This window comes from Terrapene carolina, unplaced genomic scaffold (assembly GCF_002925995.2).
Source record: "Terrapene carolina triunguis isolate 2854851 unplaced genomic scaffold, T_m_triunguis-2.0 Scaffold88, whole genome shotgun sequence".
Taxonomy (NCBI): Eukaryota; Metazoa; Chordata; order Testudines; family Emydidae; genus Terrapene; species Terrapene triunguis.
Genome location: NW_020664439.1, coordinates 35018062 through 35041251, shown reverse-complemented (window position 1 = coordinate 35041251; position 23190 = coordinate 35018062). Strand labels below are relative to the sequence as shown.

The 23190-nt window shown below is 42.6% G+C and overlaps 1 protein-coding gene across 1 annotated transcript; it reads left to right on the top strand.

Moving 5' to 3' along the window:
* The first annotated feature begins 273 nt into the window (after nt 1-273).
* On the top strand, nt 274-20317 carry LRRC34 (leucine rich repeat containing 34). Its single transcript, XM_024209508.2, has 12 exons — nt 274-413; nt 1140-1234; nt 6850-6970; nt 8764-8885; nt 9026-9090; nt 10163-10246; nt 11520-11648; nt 15198-15293; nt 16605-16759; nt 17923-18078; nt 19666-19792; nt 20114-20317. Exons 1-12 carry the CDS (start codon nt 274-276, stop codon nt 20315-20317), a joined length of 1494 nt encoding a protein of 497 aa, XP_024065276.2.
* Nucleotides 20318-23190: the final 2873 nt, after the last annotated feature.

Sequence of the window (23190 nt, the reverse complement as noted above, 5' to 3'; positions counted from 1 at the left end):
TTCACCCCGTTGCAGAGCACTCCTGTTCAATGCATTCACTGGGAGGGGTCCCCAGTTTTCTGGCTCTCAGGGGATACCCAAGCCAATGCATGTCATGTCTCGCAAGCGAGGGGCTTTGCTGGCATAAGGAGGTCTCCGCACCAGCAACCGCGGGGGTTCGGAGTCACCCTTGCGTGGGGGTGACTCTCGACCAGGTGCAAGCTCAGCTCCTTCCCTAGCAATGCCCCGTGAGGGGCGAGGGTCGTCCCTTACCCGGGGCGCTCGCTGAGTGGGATGAGGGAACGCAGGCGCACTGGAGAACCCACGGGCGGCAAGAGAAGCGCGTGCGGTCGGTGTCTCCATGGCAACCACGGCCGGGGACCTGAGCTCGCGGCCAGGGCAGCGCTAGGGAACCCCCATGGCAACGGCCGCAGGTAGCCGCCACGGGGAGGGGGCTGCCGCCTGGGCCCCCGGACTCTGACCCCCCAGCCCCGGGGAGCCCCAGGCATTCAGAGCGCAGGGGCCCGCCGGCCATGGAGACCCCAGCCTGGAGCGGGGCAGGAGGCACGGTGACGCCGCCGCGTTTTGTGGGAGACCCCGGCGTGTAGGGTGCACACGCGGGCAGGGCCGCCCAGAGGATTGGGGGGGCCTGGGGCAAAGCAATTTCAGGGGCCCCTTCCATAAAAAAAAGTTGCAATACCATAGAATGCTATATTCTCCTGGGGGCCCCTCTGGGGCTTGGGGCAAATTGCCCCACTTGCCCCCCGGTGACCCTGCAAGGGGGGATATTCTCCATGGTGTCTCTGGGCGTGATCAGATCTGCCGCCCCCCATTCCGTGCTGGGGGAGAGACTGGCCATGTGGGGCAAGGCTTGGAAGGAACTTAGCCCAGAGCCCCATTCTGCCAGCAGCACTTACTAGTGGGTATAATGGAGGTGCCTCGATGCACGCTCGGCTGGATCGGGCCCCTAACGGGTGAGGCGTGCTTTGCTGTGCCTGATTTTAAAAAGCTTATTAGAAACTAAAACCTGTGAGGAATATAGTTAATGTTTGAAATATCCACTTGTAATTGCCTAGTAAGAGTTGCTTGTTTGCCAAATAGGGGTGTGTGTGTGTGTGTGTATATATATATATAAAAGGGGATTTTTTTTTTAATATTAGGCTGTTTTTCCCCCGTAGTGTGACCTCAGAGTTATCAGTGAGAGCACCTAGAATACAGTGTGATTTTTGGGAAATGACAGCTCACACCTCTGAAGGTAACTTTATTGCTAGAAAAGTTATACCATAAGTTAATATTTAATTTGTGTTGAAATTCTCCACTGCTGCATATTGACACACATTATTTATTATTTAAGGAAATATCAATATAAGATACAGGCCTTTGAGACTATAGTTCTAATTTAAAAGTAGATTAAAGATGATCAAGTATATTGCAACAGTGAAATCTCTCTCGGTTTTGCTTAGTAAAAAATTCAGTACTCACAGACGTGGGCTTGTTATTTTGCCATGGAGGAACATAGGGGTATGTCTACACGGCAGCTGGGAGCAGGCAGACAGACTTGTGCTAGTCAGGCTTGAGCTATTGCACTAAAAATATCAGTGTGGAACTTGTGGCTTGGGCTCTCAAGCACTCCCGACCCCCTGGATCTGAGCTAGGGTGGCTAGCCTGCGTCTCCACCAGGGCCATCCACGCTGCTATTTTTACATGCTAGTTCAAACCCAACTAGCATGAGTTTGTCTACCTGGGCTGGGAGGGTAGCTTCCAGCTGCAGTGTAGACATACCCTATACGTAGAATCCTATAGTAAACATTATGGGAATATTCTCTCAAGCATCCAAGATTTGTTCAGTGCAGTAGAGCAGAGGAGTGGTTCCTGATTCTATGGGCTTGTCTGCATTTGCCCCTGTGTGAGTTAGGGCCTTGTCTTCAAGGTCTGATACACAGCTTTTAACAGGCCAAACTGTTAACTTATGTAAAAACTCCAAACTGCCTTGTCTTCACTAGGGTTTTAGTTCGAGGTAGGAACACATCTTTTTTCCCCCCAGTGAAGACAAGGACCTGTGTGGAGTGCTAGGGAAGTGTATGAATACATATGTACATATACAAGGACAAAATATAACCCTAAACTGGATGAGGGATGCTTAGTGGTTGTTTTGTCTTTCATCTGTATTACTCTGTCATTTGTCTGATTTTGAATATTGATTAAAAGTGCAAAGTCTAGAGTCTTTCTACCAAGGTGGTAGTTTTTTGTTTTTTTTCCCCAAGTTAGAAAGATTGATTCCATCTCCAATCAGAACTGCTGACTGTTGAACCTCAGCCCAAAGGGGCAGAATTGCTCTGTTGTTTATTTGTCAAAAGAGTTGCCGTTATTTTTAATTGTTATTTTAAAAGTTCACATCTCAAACTCACTACAGGTAGGATTGAAATAATGTATATCAGCAGGGGGAATTGTTTTGAGGAATTTTGATTTCACTCTCTGAGTATCTGCCTCTCAGGCCTGGTCTATACTACAAAGTTAGGTTGACATAAGTCGCCTTGCGTCAACCTAGTTTTGCATGAGTCTACACTCAAATTTGTCTCCTGCTGATACAGCGATGCAGTAACACCATCTCCCCAAATGGCACTGAGCCATGGTGAATGTACTGTGGTGATGGAGTGCAGTGTAGACACCGTCTGTTCTATATTGACCCTAACAGTCCTCTAGCAGCTGTCCCACAATGCCTGAAACTCACTGCTTTGGTCAGTAGTGTGAACTCTGCTGCCCATGGGTCACAGAGATCCGAAGCTACCCACCCACCCTCACTAAAAACCACATGTTTTTGAAATGCCTTTTCCTGATTGCCCAGCTTGTGGACACACCATGCACATTGTTGTGTGCAACTGCCAAACCGACCATGCCGGCTACATGCTCCAGACACACTCCTGCGTGGAATAGACAAAGAGGTATCAGATCTCCTTGGCCTGTGGGGAAAAAAGACTGTGCAGGCATGGAACAGCCATAAAAATGTGACAGATTACATGGGGGATGCAGGTGAAGGGGTACGATAGGAATCAGCAGCGATGACGTGTGAAAGCTAAGGAACTGCAGGAGGCACACCAGAAGGCCAGGGGGCCCAACAGTTGATCTAGTGCTGAGCTGCGGACCTGCTGCTGTTACAATGAGCTGCATGCCATACTTGCCGAGGAGCCTGAGAGACAGATCCCTGCTGTGAACAGTGAGGAGGAGGATGGGGGGCATGCACTCAGGGGTGTCCAACTATGCTGCGAGCCAGGACCTGTTTGAGGCTTCACCACCGTCTAGTCAGCCCCATCAGCAGAGCTCGGGCGAGTAGGGAAAGGAACCTTGGGTAGATGTGTGAATGCAGTTCCCATTACAGTGATTAAATGTACAGATGGTGCCTGACCCAATGCATCAGGAAGCAGGTATTGACTTTACATTAATTTACTCATAGAAGAGGTAGCGGTACATCAAACAGAGGTAGAGTTATCTGGTTTTCATTTCTTTGTAGAGTCAGGCAAGGGAGGCCATGCAGAACAGTTTGTTTATGTACACAGGGATGTCCCTTGAACCCTCCTGAGAGATCTCAATGAAACTTTTATACTCCGCAATCCTCTCCCAAAGCTTTCTAGGGATGGCAGTCTTATTTCTTCCTCTGCGATAGGACACTTTCCCATGCCAGTCCGCAATGACTTCGGCAGGCACCATAGCAGTACATAGGCTAGCAGCATATGGGGCCAAGTGGCTTTGGGATGTCTGCAGCAGCTGAGCTCTCTGTTCCTTTGTTACCCTCAGAAGCAAGAGACCAGCTAAAATCACCACTGCCTGTGGAAAATAGTGCCAGTACTCAGTACCGTTGCCCTACATTCGTACCCATGGAGATGGGGGCCAACATTTTATTGTTTCATCCTACAGAACAATTCTCTCCTCATTTACCCCGTGCCCCTGCTGGGCCATACTCACCATGGCTGGAACTGGAGAGCCGTGCTGTGCACAGGCATTCTGGAGCTGAAGTGTCAATAAGCATGTCTTGTTTAAAACTTTAGGAGAGCAAAGGAAGGGAGTTCTGAAACTTAACTTTCACTTTATAAATACAACGATACCACTCTGAATTTTTTCTGTGTCTTCTGTGGTTGTGGCCTGGAGGGGTCCCCCTCCACACCTGTTGAAAGCCTGACCTGGATAAGGAGGAAAAAGAAGACGACTCAGGAGAATATGTTCTCAAGACAGTGCCGCTTCGGACTGTGAGCAGAGGGGCTGACGGGTGAATATTTCCGACAGCATGGAGAAAGGCCCAGGAGTCCCAGCAGTCAATGGAGAACTCCATGTTAGCACCTCCCTAGGCCCCCAACTTTCCATGTGGCATCTATGGCTCCCACTCCATGCTAGAAAACAGTAAGAACAGCTTAACATAAACTGACCCGGTTGCTGTTTGCTGGTTTGTGTAGGCAAAATTGACTGAAATGGACATGAACATTCTTTCCCCTTGTAAGTTCTGTTAATTTATTTCAGAATTTTTTATTGTGTTTGTTTTTTAATTGCACATAGGTTTTTTTTGCACTAGTTTCAGGATGCAATCATATTCTATTTTGGGGCATTTTTATTACTTCACAACATATGCTACAGAATGTCTAGAACTACTGAAAGCACCCACTACTTGTTATTGTACAGGACGACAGAACTCATAGGATCAGTGACAAACATAGTGTAATAATTATAAACTTACAGCTAGCACTGCATATTAATAGGTGCATTAACAGACAGTTACATTCATAAATGTACATCAACCACCACACAGTACCCTGCAGCCCCCAAAACTTCAGGACCAGGTAGAGAGCACAGTCCACGACACCACATTACAGTACTGTGGCTAACTGTTAAAGGGCTCTTTCAAGGCCTCCTTCAGTTGCATAGCTCCATGTTGAGCTCTTCTAATAGCTGTTATGTCTGGCTGTTCAGATTCAGCAGACAGCCACTCCACCTCCACCCTTGTGGCAACTTTTCCCCCTTTGCCTCACAGATATTCTGCAGGATATGACTGGCAGCTACAACCATTTGCAGTGTTTTTCTTACTGAGATCCAATCATGACAGTAAACACGGCCAGATTCCCCTCAATCTAACACAAGCACATTCAACTGTCATTCTGCACCTGCTGAGCTGGTAGTTGAACCTTTCGTTGGTGCTGTTGAGATGGCTGGCTTCATAAGCAAGCAGTAGGCTGGGTCCCCCGGGATCACTATTGCCATTTCAGCATCGGCAGTGCTAATCTGCTGGTCAGGAAAGAATGTCCTTGGTTGCAGCTTTCTGAACAGTCCTCTGTTCTTAAAGAAGTAAGCGTCGTGCATCTTCCCTGACCAGCCAGTACTGATATGGGGAAGTATCTCCGGTGAGCCCCCAATGCTTGTATTACCATAGAAAAGCCTTTTCGTTGATGTAGTCTGTGGCAAGATGGGCTGGTGCAAAAATAGGGATATACCTGCCATCTATCACCCCACAACAGTTCATGAACTGCACTGATGCAAATCCATCCACTATGTCTTGCACATTACCAAGAGTCCAGTCCTGCGTAGCATGACACTTGCATGACAGCTGCCCCCACGGTGGATTTTCCAACTCCAAAATAATTTCCCACTGACTGGTAGCAATCAATTTGGTGTTACAAATTTCCACAGTGCGATCGCCACTCACTTCTCAACTGTCCATGCAGCTCTAATTCTGGTGTCTCTGTGCTGGAGGGCTGGGGATTCAGCATACAGATCCAGGAGTGTGGCCTTTCACATCAGAAAATTCTGCGGCCAAGCCTTGTCTTCCCAAATCTGCATTATGATATGATCCCACCAGCCAGTGTTTGTTTCTCGGGCTCAGAAGCAGCATTCCACCGTCTGCAGCTGCTCCGTGAACTCCACCAACAACATTGAATTGGTTCTCGCTATGTCCCACAATAATCTGTCCTCCAATAAATGTTTATATCCTCTGCTGCTGCAGTTCTTCTTGAAGCTCTGCAAATATCAGAGGATCATACATCCTTGTGTTCACAATGCTTGTGACAAAAGTGTAGAGCTTTGTGGGCTCCATACTTCAGAGATGGCAGACAGTGAGAAATACTGTGCAGTTGTGTAGGATTTTTTTTAAAAGGCACCAAAATGAAGGGGTATGGATGACATTATGGGATAGAGAAAGATGCATGATGAGAACTTGACCCCTTTCTCCCAGGGTATTCCTGCCCCACCAGGCATTGCTAGTATTTCCCAAAAGACAGTGTGCTGGATGATGGTGAGTCGCACACTGGAATACCTATGCACGGTGCATTGCTGTGCATCAACACAAGCACTCCTGGTGAATATGCAGAGCACTGACGCAAGGAGCCAAAATACTAACCGTGGCAGCTTTATGCTTGCGTTGACCAAAGTTTGTAGTGTAGACATGGCCAAAAAGTCTAGATGGTTCATAGTCCCAGATCCTAATACTTGTCCTAGATGCTCAAAAAGGAGTAGCCTGAAATGCATTTTTTCCATCTAGAAATGGCTAAGTGGTTGAACTATTCCCCTCTGTTATGGCCTCATTACAGAGATTCATGCATGTGAATTCTCCAGACTGCATTATTGCAACACACACTCTTACCTGGTGTTAACACTAAAGATCACTCTGGGCTTGTCTGTATGGAGAGTTAGTGCGTGGGAAATAGTGTAAATCTACAGTGCTCTAGCCTGCCATGTACTAACTAGTCATATGGAAACTCCTACAGGACACTAAAAGTCTATAGCGTGCTTTGACTTACTGCTGTCTTTCAATTTTGTAGGGGCCCCAGATTCTATATGATGGGCACGTTAGAAATGCATAAAACTGTCTACTAAATTGTTTTTATTTTTAAGCTGTCATGTCAACTCGTCTAAGTCTCCATAAACAGTATTTGCAAGCCTGCCAAGAGTCGAGCCAGCCAGAAAACCCTTTCATAGCCCACATGCTTGAAGAAGCTGAGAAAGCAGATATAACGTAAGGAAATAATAAATAGCATATTTTAAATACTTCTGAAAGCTTTGGACAGCGTAACAGGACCAGGAATGGAATGATGAAAAAGGACAGTTCTCTGGTTTAAACACAAATCCCCTTTTTTGGGTTTAGATTTTATTGCAGGAGTTCTGGTTTAATTCAAGTTGACAACAGCTTGGCAAAAGTCTGTAGCTGCATATTCCTTCCAGGCAGAAAACTCAAAAAGTACAAAACATATAGGGCAGTAGTTTCCAAACCACGCAAGCTCTCGTCAACAGGTATGTGAGAAAAATCCTGTAATGGTGGACAATGCATTTTATTTAGTACAGAGGTTCTCAAACTGGAGCATGCCCTGGAGGAATGTTCGTGTGGGGGGAGAGGGAGGTGTGAGCGGCGACGCCAGGCAGCTCAGGCCAGCCCCAACTGGCAGGGCTTGGGGAGGGAGTGTCACCTCCACTGCCTGTCTCACCTTGGGCCAGCCCCAGGCAGCGGGGCTTGGGCGGTGGGGAGCGCCACCTCCACCCTGACTCATCTCAGCATGCCACCCAAATTTGAGCTGAGCCCCCACCCCCTTTGAGTTACAATTTTTGGATGTGCCCCCCCAACCCAGACAGGCCTGGCGTCGCCGCTCACCCCTCAGAACGTTTCTTTGCACCCCACAGTTTGAAAACCTTTAGAAGCTGCCACAAGTACTCCTGTTCTTTATTCAAGGTAAAGTGACCCGTTAACACCTCTGCAGTCATAGGATAAAAAGAAGGGGTTAGTGGGTTACAGATTGTTGTAATAAGCCATAAATCCACTGTCTCTGGTCAGCCCATGATTTTTGGTATCTAGCAGAGTAATGAATTTAAGCTCCCAGGCTCATCTTTTGAAAGTAGGTTTCATTTGAGGATGAGGACCGATATGTCAGATATAGATCACTTTGTGAAAAGTGTTCACCCACAGGTGATAGGGTGTTTTTGTCCTTTATCATTTTTCTAAGTGAGTTCATTTGAGAGCATAGTGACTGCCTGGTTTCACGTAATTGTTATTTGGGCATTTAGTGCACTGGATGACATATACCACATGTTGTGATAGGCATGTATAGGACCCATGGATCTTGAAAGGTATGTTGATCATTGTGGCAGTGGAGATACGTCTGCAGGTTTTGCATCTGTTGTTCTGGCAGGGTCTGATGCTGCTTTGAGTTGGTGTATCCGGGTCTGTGGAGATCTTGCTTCTGACGACGAGCTTGGAGAGGTTGGGGGGTAATTTGAAGGCCAGAAGTGGAGGTTCAGGAAAGATTTCTTTCAGGTTGGGGGGGTCCTGATTGAGTCTGGGTTGTGGTTGTTTGATGGCACTGTGTATAGGTTCCAGTGTAGGGTGCTGGCTATAGATGACAGATTTCTTTGTGTGTTTGGGGTGGTCTGAGGAAAGATGATGTAGAGAAAATGGAAAGAGAGCTGCTTTCTTCTGTGCTCAATTATTGAGGATGGGGTAGAGTAAAACAAAGGAAAAAGGAGAGAATGAACATTCCAGAATAATCTCCTGAATCATTTTGTTGCTAAAATTCTAAGTGGGTTCTTGTGGCAGTACAGTGTATCAGGCTGTCAAAATGAACAATTATGAATTACAGCTAGTATAGCATTGTTCTCCATGGATTTTTTTGATCCAGATTTCACAATCCTGATAAATATACTAGTGGGGAGGAAGCACTATTGCATCTCCATCCCATGATACATATAGAACTAATACTTTGTATAGTGTTTCTTTCTCCTGCCATCCTTATGTTTTAAAGTATTTCTACATTACAACAGATTGACAAAAGGGATCACATTAAAAATAGCTGGAAATAACCGCTTGGTGCCAGTACAGAAAGTTACAGATGAGGATTTTCGAATGCTTGCCTGCATCTTAAGCAATAACACATTTGTTACAGGTATGTCGTCTCATTACTTCATATCTCTTTATAAATTGGAAACAAGAAACAGTTCTTTCTTCTTACCTTTCATGTGGAGATCAATTAGTTATTAATAAGTGTTGTTAGTCTTATTTATTTCTGTATTCTTTGCCTTTCAGGGCTGGACCTTAGATATAATGTATTAACTGATGTTGGAGCAGAGCATGCTGCAAAATTCCTTCAGGTAGTTTTCTCTGGGCCAAAATATTTGATTTTTTCCTCAAGTTTGTGGTTTCATTGGCCATGATAACATTTATGTGCAATATATTGGTGACAGTATGTGTTGTTTTGGAAAAATTCCAGAAATCTTGGCTTTGCATATCCAGATCCATCAATTTATAATATCAGATTGCATTCATCATAAACTTTTTGCAGTTGTTTCAATATTACAGTACAGTCTGCAAAAGAGGCATTTGTGTAGCATTTTGGTAGTATATTGTGCGTGACAAAATTAACGGAAATGTACAAAAACATAATGTATATCCTTAGTATGTATGGAAACTTAAAAACATAGGCTTCTAGTGCCCGCCAGAAGCAAGCTATATACAGGAATCCCTGTAGTCTGCAATTCCACATCTATGGAGTTAGCTCATTGCTTCAGAATCATGCTCTGAACCTAAACTTTCACTTTAAAATGAAAATTTATGCTTCTAGCTCTAATAGTTGTGTAGAAAATCTTGAAAATGTGATCAGCGTAAACCGGTGCAGTATTGCTTTCCTGAGCCTGCTGACAGCCTGAAACAGTACCTCTGAGGCATTTACTATTGCAGTCTTTTCCCTAAGGATGACAATTTAAATATCAACAGTATTAACTTTTTTATTGATGATCATTTTAGTAGCATTTTAGCACTGGTATCCCCCAGTCCCAAGCTGCCTCCCACACCTCCCCAATTATCTAAACAAATACTTCCCCACTTGCCTAAACCTCCGATTTGCCCCTTGTCATCTTCTGTGATGAGGTTATTTGTTGTAGGTACAAAAACCTTTGGCATATTGAAAACTGAATATGCAAATGTAGCAGTTTGAAGCTGGGCCATTGGTTAATAAGGATGTTTGTTAGTTTTTGGTTAATCGCTGCTGTGTTCATTTTTGTGTTGTTTTTAAATGTTGGTGCTCAATATATTAATTATGGAGAAAACAGTTTCTAAACAAAATGTCTTTCAAACCCGTGTGAGGCATCAGCTCTTTAAAATGAGAAAATGCTCTGTAAAATATATTTCTGAGTTTGGCGTTGGTTTCCTGTTTGTGTACTGTAGGAAAACTCAACCCTGCACTACCTCAATCTGATGTTTAATGATATTTGCACCAATGGAGCAGAATTGATAGCTAAAGCATTGCATGTAAGTATTAATCGATATACTATAGTAATTTTGACAATAGCATCTGATTTGATATTGTATCTTCTGATGGACATCAGCATCAAAGTGAATCTGAAAAACCCCTTTTCTTTCCTTATATCCAGTATTTGTTGTAACAAAGAGATTGCTTTGTCTTCTCAAGACAGACTGTATCTCTGCTACTTTTAGATCATCTTTCAGAAGAAGAGAAAACTGCCCTCTGCAGCCATTGATATTTATTGATTTCAACTATAAAATAGCTGGATATCTCTTTGTGAAAATCATGAAACTGAAAAATAAAACAAAATGTCATGTATTTCATCAAAATTTGATGGGACAAAATTTCACACAATTCCATACATGGCCAAGTATTTTTTTTTTAATTTTCCATTATGTTCTGAAACTTGCTATCAGATGCCTTTTATATGCCTATTTTTGTCTTTGTTTTTAAATTTTCCTTTTTTATGGTGACATTATTTGCCTTGACATCAGTTTGTCTTGGACATCACTGTATAATCTCACATATCAGCATTATAAAATGTGTTTTTTATAATTTCATATTTAAATTGCTCATAATAGATTTTTCAGCACAATTTCTGTTACAGTGGCACTGAGGAATTAAAAAATGAAAATTATTGTGTATACACTACAGCTAGGGCCTCATCCTGCAAATGCTTAGGGCCTGATCCAATGCCCACTGAAGTCAATGGGAATATTTTCCTTGACTTCAGTGGACTTTGGATCAAGTCCTTAGTTTGCCAAAAAAGAGGCCAATCATGCAAAGATCTGTGCACAAGCTTAACTGTCTGCACTTTGATTACTCATGTGATAAAGGCAGATGAAAGACCTGCAAACTTATAGTTTTCTAAATTAAAAAATTCAACTATTAGCTAAATATGTGAAATTACAGACATTATAATAAAATATAATGATGAATGGATTTAACTCTATTTTTAAGCAGTTTAGACACAAATATCAGTCTGGAATTCTTTAATAAACATATGAAAATTGGTAGATTATAGTGGAAGCACAGATACCCATAAATAATTCAGAGCCCTCCCACCCTTTCAAATCCTTATGCTCTTGGTAGACTTTACTCAGGCAGCTAGTCCCAGTGAAAAGATAGGCAGCTACTTAGTTACTGTTAGCAATTGGCTGTATTCCTTACAGAAGATGACATTTTGTCTTTATGCCACAATTAAAAAATCTGTAGTAAAATGTATAATATCACAGCTTAGATCATTTCAGGGAAATCCTTTTAAATTTTCTTGCCTAGAGGAATGAAACGCTCCTACACCTGAGAATGACTGGCAACAAAATTGAAAACAAAGGTGGGATGTACTTTGCTTCAATGCTGCAAATTAATTCGACCTTAGAGAAGTTAGATCTTGGAGACTGTGATCTGGTGAGTAAAGTAAAATTATCAACTTAAACTGCAAACTAATAGCCTTTCAAGTGTATTATAAATAGGGAGACCAGATAGCAACTGTGAAAAAACGGGACAGGTGGTGGGGGGTAATAGGCGCCTGTATAAGAAAAAGTCCCCAAAAACAAGACTGTCCCTTTAAAAACGGGACATCAGGTCACCCTAATTATAAAGGTCCTGTGGTTAAATTAGTGGAAGATGCCATCTGTTGCCACTTGTTTTATATACTGTGATATCTTCAACTATCACAAAATATCCTGTTGCAACTAGCAAGATGCACTTGGAAGGGCCTGTAGCATAGTGTGTTTATAGGAGTATGTGATGTAGTACATCATAACCTCTAACTGTCAGTTCCTTTACTCCCAAAGAGCCATTAGAGGAGTTTGACTGTTGTTCTGTTATGACGTTCCCCACTTGTGTTATCTGGACCGGTGATCTGCTAGATCTCTCCAATCCTAGACTCTGGGAGCCAGCCTTACCCTGCTCTGCTGTGAGATCCCCCACTCCTGGGCTGTTCACGCACAGCCTCTGGCACATAAGCTGCCCCTTGGATTGTGCAACTGAATGACACTAGCCAATATCTCTGGTCCCAAACACAACCCTAGGAACCTCTGTCTTTCAGTGTCCAGTTATGCCCGCTGGATGCTGCAAGCTTGTTTGAGTTTGTCAATTTAACAAAGAAATTGATATGTACCAGGTTTGTTATCCCAAGGAGAGTCTCTGACATGCTTCAAACCAAACGCACTGCTTCAGGTAGAATAAACAAACAGATTTATTAACTACAAAGATACATTTTAAGTGATTATAAATCAAAGCATAACAAGTCAGATTTGGTCAAATGTAATAAAAGCAAAACACATTCTAAGCTGATCTTAACACTTTCAATGCCCTTACAAACTTAGATGCTTCTCACCACAGGCTGTCTGGTTGTTCTTCAGCCAGGCTCTCCCCTTTGATCGGCGCTTCAGTCGCTTGGTGTGGTGTCTGTAGATGTAGGTGGAAGAGAGAGAGAGAGCATGGCAAAGTCTCTCCCTTTTATCATGTCCTTTCTTCCCTCTTGGCTTTGCCCCCCCGCTCTCCCTTCAGAGTCAGGTGAGCATTACCTCATCAGAGTCCCAAACTGGCCAAAGGAAGGGGGGTGACTCACTCCAGAGTCCAACAGATCCTTTTGCTGCTGCCTAGGCCAGTGTCCTTTGTTTCTGTGAGGCTGGGCTGGGTTTGTCCCATACCTGCCCTGATGAAGTGTGAACTGCCTCCCTGTTCTTGGAGAGTTTTTGCCTGGGGTTATTTTAAGCCATGAGGATACATTTTTCAGCCTCATAACTACATACATGAAATTATAACCTATAACATTACTGTAACATAACTGTAACAACAATGCTCAGTGCATCATGAGCCTTCTGAAGACACGCAGCATGACAAACTTTGCATTGGATACCACACAATCATTTTACAAGGGTGAACCTGGGGGTGCTGGGTGTTTCCCCGAGGTACAGAGTGTCAGAACTGTACTCTCTAATATTTTGAGAGATTCAGTTTGTGTTATATATGTCATATCATCCAGAGCTCATGTAATTCATGTAAGAAAGAGATTCCTTATTTCCTAAGGGCTCTTTTCATTCTAAAGCAGCTTCTGCGGGGGTATCAAGCGTTGAAAGGTGCACTCCCTTTCAAGAAGTGCTCTTCTCTCATTATCAGCCACATTGTGTCAAAAGCACTATTGTGTGGATGCGCATGGATGCCACCAGCTTCCCCTAGATGGAGTCACAGACTACCCAGTCTAGTTGTCAGGCCATCCGTATACGGCAGTGGGTTCTTCCCTGGAGAACAGGGCTGCTAATATAAGTAATGAAAGTTTCTAGTGGAGGGTACTGTCTGAGTGAAGAAACCTATGGAGAATGAGGTTTCATTTTAAGTTTACTAATATTTCTGGTGCTCCCAAACTGGAAGGTGAAAATGCCTTTAAAAATTAAAGATATTACAAGCATGTATACTGGGAAGATATAGTCACCACAGATAAACACAGCTCTTAGAAGCTTTGAATAATTGTACTTCTATGCTTGAGTAAAATCAGTTTAAGGGAGCATTTCCTGCTTTGCTATGTGATTATAAAAACAGTAGCATAACCGGCTTGTCAAAAGACAGTGTTCCTTTGACAGTTCAGCGTGTTACAGATGTATGACTGAGGGGAAAGGAATAAAAAATCAGAACTGGAATCTATAGTAGAACCTCACTAGTTTGACTTCACTGATTCATACACTTCATAATTTTCATGGGATGCATATCCACTTAATATGAATTAATTAATAGAAGTATGTTAGCTTTAGTGAGTTCTCATCTACCCTGCTCCTCACCCTTGGCTTGGGGAGCCGTGCACACCACGATCCCCACCTTACCACAGGGAACTCTACCCTCCAAAACCCTAACCAGAGAGGCCAACCCACCTGAATTCCAGCCTTATCTTAGTGACCTCCTACCCATCCTATCCTTGTCCTAAGGGTTATACCTTCCACAACACCTACCCTAACCCAAGCCGGGGAGCCCCACTCTCTACAGCCCTAACCTTAGCCCGGAGAGGCCTGTTCACTTGAACACTAACCCTGGACCAAGAAGCCCAGTCCTAACGCTAGCCTAGGGAGCCCTGCCCAGCCCTATCCACAGCCTGTCCTCTGGAGCCCTACCCGCCAGAACCCTACCCCTAGCCTCAGGAGTCCTACGCTCTTAACCACTAAATTTAGCTGGGAACCCTACACTCCACAACGCTAACCCTAGCGCAGCTAGAGCCACTGACCTGAAAGCTAACCTTTGCTCCACATCCCTAATACTAGCCCATTTTAGACATACGCACCTGAACACTAACTCTTGCTCTGGGAAGCCTACCCTCCACAGTCATAGTCCTAGCTGAAGAAGGCTTACCCACCTGAACCCTAACCTGGAGAACCATACCCACCTGAACCCAAACCCTACTCACCTGAACCCTAACCCTCACCTGGAGAGCCCTGCCCTCCACAACCCTAACCTTAGCCCAGAGAGCACTCCCCTCCATAACCCTCACCCTAGCTCAGTGAGGCCCACCTACCTGAACCCTAACCTTAGCCCTGATAGCCCTGCATTCCACAACCCTATCCTGAACCCGGGGAGCTCTGCCCCCTATACCCATGGTATTACTAACAGTTTTACCCCATACATTACGAAAAATTCTTCTCCTCATTTATCAGATTCTGTTTATTTTCAGCAGGTCTCATAGTAATTCATGCCAATTATTTCAGTTCCATTCTTTTAACATTCTTTGCCTGCTGGTATTTTCAGGAAATGTTTGTATGTATTGCAGTACTGCAGAGGCAGATGACCACTGAATATCTCCAACACACATGGAGCTAAAAATAATAGTATTTCTAACTCATGTCAATTTGATATTTATGATCTTCTAAAAATACATCCTGTAAGGAGGCATGGTATCTTTGGTATGTTGCTTTATTTATAGATTGAACAGGTTTCTCTAAAAAGTTTATCTGTTTTTGTTTTCAGGGTACACAAAGTCTAATAGCAATAGCAACAGTTATGAGCCATAACAAAGCAATGAAAGCACTAAACCTAAACCGTCCTATACTGTACAGCCAAGAGGTATGTGTATATACTGTAGGGTCAGTTCAATTAAACAGATATACGCATACAGAGAAGCAATATTGATACCTTTATGGAGGCCTATAGTGGTCTGGACTGTATGTCTCTCTGGGGCTTCTTTATATGCTTGTGTGAGAGCTGCCAGGGTTGTTTTTTAAGTCTTTCTGCCCAAGGAAGAGAGAACACCAAGAAAAAAGATTGTAGACAGACTCAGGGGCCAAGATTGTCATACCTCCTTGCCTAGGGTTATGCTCCTGAATCATAATTTAGGCACATGAAGAAACAGCCTTCTTTTCAAAGTGCTCAGTTCTTAACCTCAATAGAAGCAGTTGGATGATCAGCCCTTATTTAGGGGTTGTCTAAATGGAAATTGCAGAGTAAGAGTGGCTTTTTTTGTTTAGCTTAAACTCTTTCCTAAGTGACATAAACAGAACCAAAGAAACGTCACTCTTAAAATGAGGTAAGTGTCCATTTGGCGGTTCTGACAGTATAACTACATCAGTTTAAATTCACACCTTGGCTTTTACTGAAAAAACTTCCCTGTGTAGACAAGACCGTAGGTGCCTAACCATGGATTTAGGAGCCTAATTTTAGGCTCCTGCTTTTGAAAAAATCTGGACCAGAATAAACACCACGCTATACTAAGGGCCCAATCCAACACCCAGTGAAGATTATGGGAGTCTTCCAATTTGTTACTCCTCTCTGGTCTGTAGGCTTCTCCATTGTGTCTACCTGACTGAAGCCCCATATAAATTATTGTCTTAACCAAAGGTGATAACTTTGAAACCAATTCGCTGCCTCTTATAGAGGCAGGATATATGTTTTTTCTATAGTTAATCCCTCTTTCAAAGGGATTAACTATAATGCTCTTCATAAAATAATTGTTGATACCTATTTCTGTTACACCATTGACGTCAATAGGAATTGGATCAAGTCCTAAAACATTGTGTCATGGAATCTTGGAAAAGAAATGATCAAGGTAGATGAGAGAACTAGTAGTTGTTAGAGTATTGACTTGCCTGAGATTTACACTACAGGGGTATACAGTTCTGTAAATCTGCAGCCACATTTTGGTAACTTTCACTATTTTCCCAGTGATCACGATAAGAAATTGTTTCCTGATTTTTTGTATATCAAGTTGTAATACATCAGAAGGAAAATGAGTTAAGGCCAAATTCTGCTCTTTGACATCTACCTTTGACTGCAGGGAAGGTTGTACTTGTTCTTGGGGCCAAACACCAAAGAGTGGTGTTTGACCCTAAAAACTGATCTGATGTTAAAATTATAGTTTAACTGAGATTTTATTTTTAGGAAGAGACCACAGTTCACACAGCTCTAATGATGAAAAATAACTCTTGTCTTATGGAACTGCATTTGTGCAAACATGAAATGAAGAACTTCGGTGTGGAGCGACTGTGTGATGCATTGTATGAAAACCGCAGCCTGCGATATCTTGACCTCAGTTGGTAAAAGATTCACCCTCTGTTTTTGTTTAAATTACACAAACATAGAGTATATTGTTGCTGGTGAAAACTGTGCACAATGCAATATCAGTGTAGCAGCAGGAGGGGTATTATATGGTATTGCTACTTTTCCCTCCAGAAAAAATGTGATTTTTCTAGGTGAGATGGAGAGTTGAGGTGGAAGCCATAGTTGGAGGGAGTGCAACATTATTAAGGGATAAACTAGTATTTAGCCATAGCCTTAGCTGTGAGGGAGACATGCCACCACAGAAGGAGCACCAGAAAACATTCTGCCTCAGGGAGGTGGAATGCCCCCTATGTATGTCGAGGAGCAATTAACAACACCCCTTTAAGGGGTGCAGCATCCGCCACCCTCCCCAGCCTGACTGGTCAACTCTGCTATGACTCTGGCCACAGAAGGAGGGGAAGAAAGGTCTCCCTCTCTCCTCTCCCCTGCTGCTTAAGGGCTATGCCATAGTCTAATCCTAAATTTACAAGCTTCAACCTAAGTGGTCAGCTATATCTGATTAAATCATTTTCCTGCCTTGCAGGGGCCTCAGGCCTGAGTGCATTTCAGTTCCTCCTTCTTTTCTACCCATTGTCACGCAATAGTTTAGTCTCCTGAGAGCTTTAATACTTTCGTCTAATTCTTGTTGTTGGGCTTGGTGTGGAGGTAGGGTAGCTGGGTAGTGTTGGTGGCCTGTGATATAGAGGATGTTAGACTATAGATAATCTGATGGTCCCTTGTGGCCTTAAATTCTGTAGTACTGTACACTTGAGTGAAGAAAGAGCACTTACTCTACAGTACATACTAATCAGACAGTGTGTGAAATTATGCCACTCTACAGAAGATGTAAAAAATCAAAATTGGAAAAATACAATATAAGACATTTAGGACCTGATCCGGTTATCCAGCAACTATTGGAAGTGCCTGCACATGGATTGCTAGAATGGGTTCTAAAAATCCCATTAATCTATTAGCTTGTGTTAATAGTTGCCAGTTGGAGTAAAAATCCAGTTCGAGTATATGTATTGTACATCGCTTCAACAGCTGTACATTTCAGAACAGTTTATTCAGCAACCTATGAGGCATTTTTTGCCTAGGAAGTAATACTGCAGGTTTCACAATAGTATCCCCCTTTAAAAAAAAAACATTTCTCTTTCAGTAATAAAATAACTCGTGATGGTGTGAAATTTTTGGGAGAACTGCTGAAACGGAACCAAACTCTGGAAATCCTAGATCTTAATTCAAACAGGATAGAAGATGATGGAGCCATCTATCTGAGTGAAGCCCTGGCTTTGTACAACAGGACTCTTCAAGCGTTAGTATAGATAAAACTCCCCAAAAGAGATTGCAGGTGTAACTAGTGGAAAATCGGAAAACGTGACACAGCAGTATATGAGTTGGTACATCATTTTTTTACGCTAGTGATCCAAACTGCAAAGTCAAACAGTTTCCAAAATCACACATGGATGGGGACAGCTGGGGTCACTGATGATGACAGTCCCATGGCTTCACCTGGACTCTGGCAGAACCAGTGAAATACCAGTCCAAGGAATGCTTCCCACTCAGCAAAGCAAACCTGAGTGTCTGGACTGGCTGGGTTGAACTGCTGGGTCAATCTGTGGGAGGGAAGTCACATGGACTCTCCGCTCTTGGGAGGAGGGATGCTAGAAACAAGAAAGGCTAGGGGCAGAGGGAAGAGAGGCAAGAGAGGGAGAAAACATGAAGATGCTCCCTTCCCACCAGTGACAAAGCCCTAGCTGTTTCCCTACCCAGCTTCTGACCCCTAAATTTGATCATCCCCCTGACAAAAGGAGGCCAAACTCTTTACCACCTCAGTGACTAAACCCTGGAACACTACTGCTGCCAAGCACTTCCCTTCATGGCAAAAGTCCCAAACTCTCTCCTCCCTCCACCAGGCACAATTCCAAGCTGCTAAATTTTCTGGTTTACCCTTCCTATGGTCAATTCTACTAAAAGCCCTTTAAACTTTTTTCCATTTTACTTGTGTGTCCGTCCCCCCGCTCCGGTTTAAGTTATTCGTTGTTATAGAACAGTAGTTTCTGTTGGAAATGTTTTTACTGCTTGTTCTCCTACTTTTGATATTTTAGCAAGTTCTTTTCCCCTTATGGATGAATCTAAAATTAATTTGATAGTATTTTCCTCTGTATTATATTTGTTCACAGTTCACATCTCGAGTCACTCTAACGAACATTTGGCGGTCAGATCTGGTTCTCGCTTCTTTTTAGTATCTTGACTGTCTAGGATTTGCAAACAAAAATCCTAATTGCTGCACAGAGTGCCGTTTAAGTCACTGTGACACACTGCAAGAATAGGGGTCTGTGTGTGTTGTTTCAGGTCTTAACAAGGATTTTCTTGAAGCCTTTTTTTAGTTTATTTCAGGTTCACCAGGAGGTTGTCTAATCTCTCCTACAGGATATATTTTGTGTCTTGCAGAAAACCATACCTTTGGCTGGATGTAAGCACTGATCATAGCTGTTGCCTGAAGCCATTAGTTTTGGGGAGTAAAGATCAAAGAGTCTGCTAGGTGCCTCTGAAAAACTTTCAGGTTCACCAATACAAAAATACCTCTCCCAGCTCCAGGATCAAAGTTTAACTTGGCTAGAAGCCAGGGCCATGCTTCAAAACAGACTAAATATGAGAGCTGGCCACCAAGCATAGGGTCACCTGCTTTGAAGAAATGAATTGTCTAAGTCTTTGCCACCCAAATCACGGAAGTGCCTTGAGGAATATTAGAATTATATAGGACTTAATAACAGATTTGAGCTATAAAAATCATTTTTGTTGCTGATTTGTTCCAAATACCGTACTTATGAGGTAGGAATCAAATGGCTTGGAATTTACGTATATAATTTGTTTTTGTTTTATTTCTTCTGTTTATTAGGTTAGCAGTAGTGAGCAACAATATAAGTGGAAAAGGACTTGTTGCTCTTTCGGATTCAATGAAAACAAACATGGTGCTTTCCTACATTTATATTTGGGGAAACAAATTTGATGAGGACACCTGTGTCGTAAGTGTTTTCTATAGCACTGACTTTTTCCACACCTTATCTTCGTTTTATACAACTAGTATGCTCACTACAACTATTTGTAAAACTGATGTGTAGTTCATTATATTTTATTTTATTGTAAAATTATGGTAGTTGTGACATGGTCTTCTCATACCGAGCAATTACGGGACAGTAAAAATATACAAGTGATTAAAATGCCATTGAGTGCTGACCCAGTCTGCATCATCTTCTACTGTTCTGCTTTGGACTTTCTAAGCCTCTGGCAGGTAGAACATGTTAGAAGAATGTTAAATTTAAATCCTTTGCATTTGTTCATTTCAGGCATTTTCAGACTTAATTAAAACTGGCCGCTTGAAACCAAATTGTACAGACGTGGATCCGTATGAAGTGGATGGGCATGTATATCTTGCAGAACTCTCTCATGGCCTTAAAAGGCATTACTATTGGACACCAAGTTATGGGGAGGTTGATAACAAAGATGCTAATGCCAGTCTTGCCATAGGAACAGTTGCAGAACATTTGTGAACAAGGTAACAACTTGATGCATTTATATCTATCAGCTTGAGGGTTTTTCTGGCTTATTTCTTTGTAAATCAAAATGATAGTATGTAGTTTCTTGAGGAAGTTATTTTGGAGTGCGCCAATATACATTTGAAAAGTACTAGAGATAAAACCAACTTAAACTGAGTCCAACATGAGTTTTTTAACGAAGTAGTATATGTTGTTGCTGTAAGCAGTGGTTCCCAACCTATTTAGCATTGTGGGCCATATATGCAGCTCTCTCTGTGTTATGTGGGCCGCATCCACACAATATACATACTACCTATATAGCCCTGAGGTTGTCATATGGGCCACAGCTGTGTGCTGATTGAGCTGCAGGTTGAGGACTACTGCTGTAGATAAACAGAAGCTTGCTAAATGATGCCCAGACTATGATTAAAGGACTCTTATGATGAAAGTGCATGGGTTTAATTGCTGTCATTTTTTATATAAGGAGACACGATGATCTCTGTTACAGACTATTGTCTCAAGCTTCTGTCTTCTTTCTTTGCCCAGTCATTTAGTCAATATGATCCACCCTCCCACAGAGTAACAGTGGAAGAGCAACCAACTACGACAGCAGTACTTTGCACTGATATCTTCCACAGGTACAGCACAAAGTTGTGGGGTTTTTTTAAGTGACAGATTATACTGCCCTTAAAGAGAGTGTACATTGACAAGAAAATCAGGCTTCTAAAATAAAGCAAAATTGTCAAGTAGCTACAGCAATGCACTTAGAAAGCAACTAGGTAAGTATTATTGTTAGTTTGATTCTCAGTGCCACAATGTTGCTATCCTAGCGCTATGGGACTACTTAGGGCCCCACTGTATCAGGCAGAAATATCCAAGAGGGTATTGATACGGATTGTGTGTGCACAAAGTTAGCCTTAGCCCTGGAAGTGGAGAGAGAGAGAGATTGGGCTTTTGTGCCTGTTTAGATACCATGCAGATCAGAATCACTGTAATGACTTAGGCCAGTGGTTGATCTGCTCCAGTATCCTGTCTCTCAGTGTCCATGAGAAAGATGCATATTGGCCCATAATGGACAGTTATGGAATATCCTGCTTCCAGATAGTTTCTTCTTACTGTTAAATATCAGGGGGTAGCCGTGTTAGTCTGTAGCCACAAAAACAATGAGGAGTGCGGTGGCACCTTAAAGACTAACATTTATTTGGGCATAAGTTTTCGTGGGTTAAAAACCCCACTTCTGGGGTTTTTACCCATGAAAGCTTATGCCCAAATAAATCCATTAGTCTTTAAGGTACCACCGGACCCCTCGTTGTTTTCCTACGGTTAGGTAGGCCTGGTCTACACTACAGTTAGGTTGACATAAGGCAGCTTACGTCAACCTAATTATGTCAGTGTCTACACTACAGCCTTGCTCCTGCCGATGTTAAGTGCCCTACTACACTGACATAATAACGCCACCTCCATGAAAGATGTAGGGCTTATGTCGGTGTAGTTAGGGTGATGCAGTGTCTGTTACTTACATGGGCTGTTGGCTGTCTTGTCAATTTCATGGCATGAGCCGTGAAATTGACAAGAAAGTTGGATAGCTAGAGCCCAGCTGCCCCCATTCCCTGGGAGATCTGGCCATCTGGACCCCCCTCCTGGCTGGGAGCCGGAGCGAGGAGCTGGGGGGCAGCCAGGCTCCCAGCAGGGAGCTGCCAGCAGAGTTGAGAAACCGGGCTCCCCACACTGCCCCTCTTAGGTCAGTGGAAGCGCTCCTGCTGTGCCACCAACCCAAGCAGGGTAGTGTGGACATGCACCACCACAGTAATTACCGTGGTGGCTGTAAGTAGACCTAATATAGGTCGACTTAAGTTTCTAGTGTAGACATACCCTTAGTGGTAGGTTTATTTGAGAAGTATGATAGTATGTTTATATTCTTTGTCAAAATCTTAGATCATCCTCCCCTTTTGCTGCACATTTATGTTCAAACTACTTTCACTGATTAAATTAACAACTTATGGATTGTTAATTAACTATTAATGCTAATGATGGATAATTTTATTCATAAAAGTAATGTAAGCTTAAAATAGGCTGTGGTAAGTAACCATGACTCTGCCAAAAGCAGTGTTTTAATTTTAATTGGTTTGATGAGAGCAATAACATCACAAACAAAATGTGAAAGGATAAATGGCATCCATTTTGAAAATAAGTGATGTGTATTTTCAAAGAACACCTTCACTGCACCTCATTATTTATTTTAACAGTAAGAGCCTTGGCCTGTGACAGCACTCTGTTCTATTGACAATTATCACCAAAAGTTGTCCACATCTCTAACACCACTAATTCCTTCACATACTTTTTATGAGAGAGTGCTATAAGATGATTACTTCTAAATCTATTACAGTACTTATTTCAGCAGGTTTATTCAAATTAAAATAGCCAAAATAACAAATTCTGTCCGAGGACTAAGTTATCTTGTATACTTCTGAATTAAAAAATTACTATAGGCAAGAAACTACTACTTTATTCCTGTGAATAAACTGTAATAGCTAAAATGCTACATAGTTCTCATCTTTGGAGCTCCAAGCACTTTACAAGGGGAAACTGAGGCACTGGGACAAGATATGATTTGCCCAAAGTCACCCAGCAAGTCAGTGGCAGTGCTTTAGCCAACAGGCTCTACTGTCTCCATAAAAAAAAATACAAGTGATTTAAAAAAAAAAAAGTTAAGATAACCTCTGTAGAAGACATTCACTGCAAAGTAATTTATATCTGCTTTAAAACTTGGGGGTAAACTTGCATTGTTTTGCACACTGCTTTGAATCTTTCACTGCTAAAAATAATTATAGTAAGTAGTATTTAGAACAAAGTTTTTGTTCCTGTACACCCAAAATATTACCTTGTAG